This window comes from Montipora foliosa, chromosome 9 (assembly GCF_036669935.1).
Source record: "Montipora foliosa isolate CH-2021 chromosome 9, ASM3666993v2, whole genome shotgun sequence".
Lineage (NCBI taxonomy): Eukaryota > Metazoa > Cnidaria > Anthozoa > Scleractinia > Acroporidae > Montipora > Montipora foliosa.
In genome coordinates, this window is record NC_090877.1 from 32,672,381 (window position 1) to 32,682,380 (window position 10,000).

Sequence of the window (10,000 nt, forward strand, 5' to 3'; positions counted from 1 at the left end):
ATGTTGTGGAAGTTCAGTTTCGTTACTGATTAAGATCGTGTGATCTAAGGAAGTAAATGAAAATCGCTTCGTTCAAGTGGCATATAATTAGTTCGATGATCATCAGGCGACAAGTTGCAATCGGGATCGTTTCACAGTGATGTTTTGTATCTATTCCGCGAGCCGAGGTCATTGTTTTAAGATGTTGTACACCAATAGCATAAGATGTCGCCAGGTTTTAAGGGGTACCTCCCGTGAGCCTTTCCAAACGCACCGACACCGAGCGAGGAATACGAGTGAGAAGGACGGCCTCTACTTTTTGGCATTCGCAACACGGGAAATTGTGCAGCTTCTCTACATTCTCGTCCTCAGAGTACGCGATTCTACTTGGTCAGTAGTGATAATAATGAGCCCTAATTGTCGGGGTCCAGTTCTTTTGTGCAGTATCAAAAATTTGAAACTATAGTGGTTGCCGACAGTTACAACAATGGACCTGATTTCAACTGTGCGCATTTAAGAACCGGCTAGAGAACATTTTTCTAGGATTGCCCCAAAGAATCACGGCCTCCAAAGATGGAAATGCTCACAAGCAGGAAAATTCCGCTTTATGCGCAGGAAAACGCGGACGAATATCCACGTGTGAGGGATGACATTCTGTTAAAAGCGACGCCGTTGACAAGGCGTTTTACTCACCATTATTGAGACTACAGAAAGAAAAACAGGTACCACAAGCTGCCATGTCCTATGGCAAAACAAAATAAGACAAGTCATGCTGTGAAACAACCATAAGACGAGAAACTTCAGATGCCTTTGAAACTCACTCGTATCCTCGTGGTATACTGATGAAGTAAGATTCATGGCTTCCCAGGACCTGAAGAACCTAAAAAACCAACATACCTGTAGTTTAGGATACAAAACGAAGCAAATGGATATGCCTTTGCAATAAAAACCATGCTCCTTGGATTTTGAGTCGCATTGTTAAAGAAGATGAGAGTGCAAACTTCCCCTTTCGCAACTTTAATAGCAAAGAAAAGCGCAAATAGGCAAAAAATTTTATTTTATTTTATTTTATTCTATTTAGCGGAGACACGGAGGTTTTGTATGATATGAAACCTCCATTTCTCCGCCGGTGCGTTTTTCCTTCTTAAATCATTCGTTATCGCAGACATCCATCTGGATTTGTTCTTACTTAGTGCTTCTTATTACAGCTACATTATCATAGTTTATTGCGGACGAGATATTTTGTCGTTAAGTGCAATTCCCAAAGCGGTTTCAACGTGGGTTGGAGGACTGAGAAGTTGGACGGACAATAAATATTCAAGAAAATGCCACGACCTGATCCGCTAAAGGCAGTATATTTACGGAAATTTGAGTTCGTGATCACTGAGAGCCCAAATCGATTCACTGAGATACCACAAACTTTTAACTAAAACTGAATTTGCTGATGTCCTTTCGCAGTAAGCCGAGTGACATTTGTAATCTCTTTATAATTAATAGTTGGATGGATATTTACTTATCTTATTTCGAGACTTGTTTGGAATTTTGATTATTGTTTCATAAAACATTTGGATGAGATGCTTTTGTTTGGTTAGCAGTTAAAAGCGTTCCTGAAAACATTCCCGAATTGAACGATACTCAAGCTGTTGTGTGATTGTTAACGGCAACGTTTGCAGCAGAGCCTTAGTGAACAAATTTGCCAGGAAGATTATACTCAATGAATAGTATAAATGTATTTTTTTTTTCAAATTGTCAAAGATAAGACAAACGAGTACTTTTACCACCAATGGAGATCAATATTGAATGTACTTTATTGAAATTTGTTCTGTACATATTTCAAATGCGACGCGAGTCGCGTAAGGCGACAAAATCAATCCGAAATACCCGATAGCACGTTGTAAGTCAAAGAGCGGCAGCGGCGCTTCATTCATTGCAAACATCTTTTTTATTCGACTAGCACGAGCCGAAGATAAAGTTCTTTCCCAGCAATTCTGTCCATGTTCATCTCAATATTTAAAAAAAGCTATGACGAAGAATTTTATTAATCTCACGGGCAGCGAGAGAGGTGTGGGGAGAATAGGACAATCACATGACTTTTGGAGGGCATATAGTTTATTTGTGGCCCGAGTAGCATCATTTGCGCCCGAGCGGAGCGAGGTGCAAATGATGCTACGAGGGACACAAATAGACTATATGTCGGACAAAAGTTATTTGATTATCATTATTATCAATACACAAGGCCAAATCGTACCAATTCATTTAATAAGAAAAAATTGTCTAACAGAGATGTAGCATGAAACTATGGTATGGAAAGTTGTTGCTACAACATGATCAGCTAATGTCCCTCAGCGTATACAAACAAAGATTGTGAGAATGAAACGAATGTAAATACACGAAGTGCGAGTTGTAGACCAAATGCTGACCAAATGTAGAAGTAATCCTCGCACTAAAATAGGACGATCTCATTGGCCGAGCGAAGTTGTTTGACATCTCTGCAGCCAATCAGTATCAGGGTGGCAAATGTATTTTCAGCCCGCACATTTCCCGTTTGGCCCGCAAAAAGGCGCGTTTTACAGGGGGCAGTTTGTCATTTGGCCGCGCGTAGTGATAATAATTGTAAAAAACGTGCTTGGAAGAGTGAAAACGAACGCGCGCGACAGACAGGCTCCTTTCTGAAACTCCCACCCCACTGCGCCACAGCCTCCTCAATGTTTTCCGCTTTTCTCCTTTCACTGAGGAAGCCACTGCGAAGGAGAGAGGAGGATTAGAATATGAACAAGGCCCAAAAATTCTTGAAGCAGAGTTAGACTGCCCACGTTAATCCCTGGTTCAGCTGCTGGTTTAACTAATACCTACGAGGTCACCCCCATAGTGATTAAAACATGAGCAGCCAGCCGAGGTAAAGAGCTAAATGAACAACTGTCGGATACGGATTGTATTCTCATGGTTGATATTGTGGCAATGTTTTAAAACACAGTAAACGAGGCCGCGCGCAAGTTGCAAAGTGTGATGGTCAAAACACGGCACGCTTGCCATTCGACCAAAAATTTCGAAGAAATCGGGTAGGGAATCAAATGGAACGGAAATACGTTGGAAAATGTTTTTCGGACATTTGGGTAGACCTCGCCAGTGGTCCTGAAGTTCCAGAATTGCAGAATAGCCGGAAAATCCCGTCGTTCCATATTTCCTTATCTGGCGCTTTTTGGAGGCAATTCTTGTTTATGTGATTGGTTTCGAACGGCAAACCAGAAGATACTGTTCCATTCGCCACATGTAATATTATCGAAATTTCTGCATCTAAAACTTGTGGTCGACCGGATTTTTTTTGGCCTGCGTGACGTCTTGCTTCTATCCGCACGCGGAAAGAAGAGATGACCAAAAACAAGAACTTTGTCACGCACGCATTATTTACTTTAATCCTGAAATTGAAAGTCGTTCTAGATGACTGGAGCCTCATCTCTTTAAAACGTGAAAACACTTTCCGTGCTGTTGAACTATAAAAGGAAACAAAGGTGAAACGACAAACTCTTATCTTCTGTTTGAACGAGATTTGGATAAAGGGCGAAGAGATTAAAACAAACCAGCACTAACGATAAGTACACATACTACCACCAAAATGAATCATTCTTTTTTTTTTTTACATGTAGCTCCTGGCGGTCCAGCTAAAAGATCAACTCATCCAAGCCAAAATATGCCATAAATATTAAATATTATAAAGGGGAAAAAAGCGGAGAATTTTCGATCGGTTAAAACTTTTCGTAGTTACTTTCGATAGTTTGTGTTCGTTGTTTTTTGTTCCTGAGCATCTCCGTTATAATATCTTGTTTACCGGCCGTGAAACGCCAAACAGCGCTGAAATAGGTGCTAAGATTGTAGTTGTAGAAGCCTGAAAATGCTCTTACTTTAACTTGTCTCCCTTTGAGATGTCGCTAGATATTTGTCGCAATAAATCGAACAAATTTCTTTGCTTTTTGGAAAAACGAAAATTTGCCGTTGGCAGTAAACCGATGTTAATTTTCTCTAATTACTAAGAGGCATTCCGCAAAAATTACGAAATCCGGCAATTGCTTGCAGAGAGAGAGGAGATTAGCTCCAGTATTTTAAAGGGATCGATGACATACGAACCGGAATCGTGTTTCAAAAAGCATTGTTGCGAATAAAAACAAACTAACAGTGTGGATTATACTGTAGCATTTCATGTACATCTCAGTTTTTAAACTCTTGACAAAAAAAATCAATTTACTAGCTATTGCGAAAATCTTCGAGAGAACTTTCGCCGGTTTTGATTTTCGTGCAAGCCACTGACAAATATCAGATATGTGAAATTTCCGTCAGGTGTAAGATTATTTACTTCAAACTGCGCAGGTTAACCTTGTACTTCTTGTACATTATTTCAATACCGTGCGCTGGAGCTACCCAAGGCCTTGCCGGAAATAGTTGCCTCAAATATACGAAACGAACGCTTCATCTAAAATAACAATAATAACAACGATTCCAACCTTCTTGCGAAATGTATTCACGTACTTGCAATACGATATTCTCGTTTATTGGCGGTTGAATCAATAAGATCATGTGCGAATGGAAGATGAAACATTAACCGTTTACAGTAAAGATTTTCAAATGCAGCTGCTCTTAACCCTATAGGATTTTATTCTTAACAAAAAGATAAAAAGAGAACTGTAATCAGTTCGTAGAGATAGAGTATTGGAAATGTAACAAACAGAAATATTTTAAAAATGATAAAACTGAAAACCGAAAAAATGACTACGTCAAAAGTGAAAGCAAAATTCAATTGGTTGGCTGCATAGTGGAGCCAGGCTTCGCCGTAACTTTGCTTTCATTTTCAAACTGCGGTTAGCGAGGTGGCACTAATATTCGACAAGTAATTATAAAAGCAAAAAGCTCTGTCAAAATCAAACAATGAATATTGTAATGAGAAAGGAAAATCTTACGCCAAACGCGCCAATTATTGTGGAACGGCCTCCTATAAAGTTCGTCGAACGACCTGCCACTCAGTGTACTGCATTTGCAGCCGAAAAATTTTACCTTGGATGGTTCCTTTCCTCCGATGCCCAACAGCTTCCTGCATTTTAAGCGACTCTGGGCATCATCAAAGCTTCGCCTGTCAGTAAGCAAACAGAAGTACAATAAGTACAAACAGCAAACGAATTCACCAGAGACCTCGAGTCTCACTTAAAGAAATTCTCACATTCAATTTTCGATGTTTTGCTAATGTGCGTGTTAAGAGCTACTTCAAAATGTGCATCCTCGCCGAAAACCAGGAGAGCGAACAACGCTTAGCCTTTAAAAAAGAAAAGATTAAAAAATCATCCCACACCAGACAAAAAGAAGTCGAGAAACACGAACGCCAAAAACAAAACGCTGAGATTTTGAGCACACCACTTCTTCAATGACAATTTTTCACCCGGCAGCGGATATGTCTCCCGTCATCTCCTTGGGGTCAATTTTTGAAGCTGACCTCAAGCGTGAGAATATGGACCTTGTAGTTTGCAACTTCTTAATTATATGCGTCAAGATGCAACGCGTAAGACGGAAAATAGCCAAATATACTTGAATCGACGGCAATAGGGCTAAAATACGCAGCGAACAAGCGTTGGACATAGCGAAAAGATAATACTCAATACAAAAAATTTGATTGTGGCGGATCTCCTCAATCGAAGAGCTCAAGTCGACTGTAGTGAGTGAATTGCAGCGTTCTAATTAAAATCGCGGAAAACCTAATGAGGAAAATATCGCTAAGAGGGAAGAAACAACCAGAGATGGGATGACAACATGGATTACAAGTAACACGACATTACTTATTAACATCACGCGTCACTTAAGAAACAAAAGCCCAATGAAAATCTGCTCGAGCCCATACTTCTCTGTTTTCACAAGCGTAGGTCGTTTATCCTCCGAAGACATCACTGCTGCGTCTTCCTTTCTTTTCTGACCACGAACAGACTTGTCTCAGTTTCGAAACGCCAAATATCGATGCTGCTTACAGGGGAGGGCTGGTACAGAAATTTGATTCGCAATGGTGCTGTGATTGCTATGCAAATTTTATCCGGTCTCCGTCATCAAATGCATCAAAACAGAAAAAATACGAAATCGAACGCAAGAGCGATTGAAAACACATTCTTAAGAAAAATGACAGCAACGGTGTTTATAAAATTTAAATTGACGAGTACCTTTATCGTGTCACAGGAGGGACTCGGTTGGAAACAAAATACGGAAAAGGACGGCATGCAGATTGTAGTTCTCTTACAGTTGTTTCATTAAAAACTAAGCTGTGGTTGGTCTAAATACCAATAAACCTTGGACGAAGGAACATATCCACGTGGATCTCTTTTAAATCCTTCGTAACAAGAAATGTGGCAATGATCATATCGAGTGGAAATGTATATAATTAAGCCACTTTTTATAAATCCCGACCATAACCACACAAAGCGTATATTCTCCAACAAAGCGAATTCTGAATATCATAATGACATTTGATAATGGAGACCAAAAGATTATTTCCTCTTAAGAACCACTGTGTCGTGGTAAAAAACCGAAATCTTTAAGTAATACTGAAACGTAAACGAGAAAAATAAGACGAGTACTTCATTTGTGCCCCAACAGTAATAATTTTACCAAGTTAACCATATGCTACCTGATTCCGGGTTGCATGAAATGTCATTAATGAATTCAACGGGAGCAAATTCTTACTGAACCTGCTGTATTATTGTCATTTACGAAACTGTTTTCTCCATGGCGAACATAGCGCCCCTTATTGAATCACACGGCTCTCATCTCTGTTGGATTTGAAGTCAGAGAGCCCTTCGTACAAAGCGCTTTCCTCTCCTTTCTTTTAATGACAAATGGCGAGCAGTTAAGCTAAGCTTGGGATCCTGACATGACCGCAGTTTGAATGATAAAGCGAGCAGTAAATGTAATATTCAAAAGAAAAGTAAAAGTAACTTACTTTAACCTTCCCAACATGACAACGAGTTTGTAAAAATCGAGAAATGGCTGAAGAACACAACCCAGATGTTTAAAAGCTGCGAGATGTTTTCGTATTTTCCATCAATTAGGAGGCAGAATAAGGAAAATGTTGACAGCTTGTAAATGGCTGTAATTCGTCGCTTACTCAACAATTCTCTAGGTGTCACGTGACATGTCAATTGTCACCCAAGGTATATTAAACGCATAAAAGCAGCTGTATTTCCTTTTGCCTCAATTTTTTTAAAAGCGTTTCAACTCCTATCTAGGCCGACGTCTTTAATTTGCTTCAAGGTTTTGTTTTCACAATACAAACGGTTAGTTTCACATTTCAGTTCTTCTGTATTCTATTTATAACATTTAGAAAATTTGGTCGCAATTAGCATTTGTGAGTACCAAACTGACTTTCAAATCCCGGATGCATATAGAATAAAATAAATTTCAGAGGAGATTGCACTTTCTCAGGACATTCATAAATGTCGTAAAAATGGTCGGAGTCTATCGCCTTAGAGTCCGGACCGGAAAACTGGATCGTTTGCATAATACAGAAGTTGATTTGTGTGTTAGATACGTCTTCCAAACTGAGGAAATTAAAGACATTACGTCAATAGATTGTGCAATTGGAGTTGCAATAACTGCAACAAAAATATTTGCCCCCAAATTACAAAAAAAAGAATAGGAAAACAGCCAGTCAGTTGGCTTAGATAAGTGAACTTTATCTAAACTTGATAACAGGGATGACAAACCAACTTGTTTGGAGGCTTCTGTTAATTTTTTTTGCGAGAAAGAAAAAATCAGTTTATGTTTGCCGAATGCTTGGCAAAGGAAGGTGAATTTTGGCGAAAGCAAAACTCTCGACTAGAAGTTTCCTTTACATCGAGGAGATGTTGTCACCCGTTTTCAGTTCTTACATTTAAAATTTCCAGAATACAGTGCAAGCGTTTTAGAACTGTTGTATTAGTACACAGAAAAGTCAATTCTCAGTCCGTAAATATCATACCTGCGGTTCCAGAATAGCCCATGTTAGTTCCCAAGCCTAATGGCATTAATAGAACAAATCTCTGCATTTTGGGGCTTGAGACCGAGCATTTTGGTCTTAAAACGACACTTATCTATACACCTTATTCCAAAATGGCCGCCATTTAAATGTTCTTTTGTTTTCATTCAAATAAGCCCTTGATGCCTCGTTCTTAAGCTTAAAATTCAAAAGAATATTTTATCTTGAACGAGGCAACAAGGGCCAATTTGTATCCACATAAATCAGCGGCCATCTTGGAATAAGGTGTATTGCTTGAAAGCCGCAGCGCCTTGGTAAGTATCAGACGAGCCGAGCCTTATGCCTTGTTTTTATGTGCTTTTTTACAAGGGAATGGCAATATATATAACATGCTGTGAATGCAAAAAAAAAACCCTGAATAAAATAAGCCAGTTGCCGTTGATATTCCACTAATAAAAACTTTTAATCTACCTAAGTCCTGAGACTGCACGAATTTCAGCTCGTTTGGTAATTGTAAGTCGAACATCAACCATGTCTCAAAGAATTTGGAGAGCCTTCTATTTGAGTTGATTTATTCAAGGAAAATTCTTGTGAAAATGATAAGCGAGAGCGCATAAGTTCAAGTATAAAGCAATGACGTAATTTTTACGCCACTGAGAGAAAGCTTGGGAGGATTTTTGGACCATTTTTTTTCTCACGACCTTTAAGTTTACGACCATTATATACTAGTATTATTCATTATATTACTTTTATAGCGAAAACAAGGTTTTTAAGACTTTTCATTCCATTTTCCACAAGTCGTTCTCGACTTCTCCGGATAGTAAATAATTAGCAACTATTCACCGAAGTGGAGGTGAGTAGTTGTTTTAGCATATACTAAAACAGTGAGATAATATAGCTCAAAAAGATGATTTTAATTTATTTATTTCTCCAAAGATTACAACATTTTCGGGCGCAGAGTTGAATAGTTAACAACTATTCACCGAAGTGGAGGTGGCTAGCCACCGACACTGAGGTGAATAGTTGTTTTAGTATATACTAAAACAGTGAGATAATATACAGCACAAAAAATTTTTTTGGATCTTTTCTTCACTTGTCACGGATGCAAATCGGGACGCCATTTTTTCCCGAGTTAATCGGAGGTATTAGCACAGGATATTCGGAGTATGACGAGCCAATCAGAGCGCGCGTTCAACGCTAGCCACTGTTTTAGTATATACTAACAAAGGATATCCGGAGTTTGAGTAGCCAATCAGCGCGCGAGTTCAACGCTATCCACTGTTTTATATACTGTTTTTTTCATATACTTCTGAAGATCCTTGCCAGGTTTTGAGAGTTTTTATCGTGTTCGTTTATCAAGACGTCCAAATCTAAAGTTGAATTAAATTAGCCTTGCTAGGATAGCGAAATGAACTGTCTTCACGGGTCCGATAATATTTTGAGCGCTTGCGGTCCTCGATATTTAAGATGGTCCAGGCCCGTTTCTAGCGTTCTCGGTTACCAGCTCAATACAATACCCTGTGATCGAGCTACAAGGTGTTACGAAGCTGAAAAATTTGTGGCACGAAGCAAAATTTGCTGTGTCCAAATGTTATGGAATTTATTCCACTCGACCTTGTTGGATATGATTTGCACCTCGTTGACTATATCCTTGTTTCAACGTTCGGACCGAGATTAATTAAGCAAAAAAAAATTAAGAACATAAAGCCGCAGCAACACGAGCGAATTTTTGCTCGCGATGGTGATGCGTTTTTTTTTAAATTGTCGCGTCGCCAACGAGCAGTGGTGGAAGAAAAACAGAGAGAGAAAAAAAAACGTAAGCGCTTTACGTGGCGAGGTTTTTTTCCATCAACGTTTTCAGGAAATTTCTCTTGAAGATACTCCTGCGTCCGCCATGTTGTGAAAACCTAAACACTGATGACGTTCTTGTCACGAATGCAGGGCAAAATTTTGCAATGCGGTTAATACGAGTGACAAAGTTCGCGATTTTGTCACGAAAAATTTAACTAGTTCAATTTCTCGCGGTTTTTTTTTTCTGCAATT

At 39.1% G+C, this 10,000-nt stretch overlaps 1 protein-coding gene across 3 annotated transcripts in view; it reads right to left on the reverse strand.

Annotated features, from left to right (window-relative positions):
- LOC137972004 (tumor protein p53-inducible protein 11-like) overlaps positions 1–10,000 on the reverse strand; it is a 25,975-nt gene that overhangs the window by 6,411 nt on the left and 9,564 nt on the right. For 2 of the 3 annotated variants that reach the window (XM_068818796.1, XM_068818797.1), the window contains 3 exons: positions 5,023–5,098; positions 801–859; positions 673–721 (listed from right to left, as the gene is read on the reverse strand). In XM_068818796.1, the coding sequence (XP_068674897.1) occupies positions 673–721; positions 801–859; positions 5,023–5,098 (184 nt within the window). Of the gene's footprint in view, positions 1–672; positions 722–800; positions 860–5,022; positions 5,099–5,857; positions 5,991–6,943; positions 6,963–10,000 lie in introns of those variants that run through there. The other variant, XM_068818798.1, reaches the window with a different exon arrangement.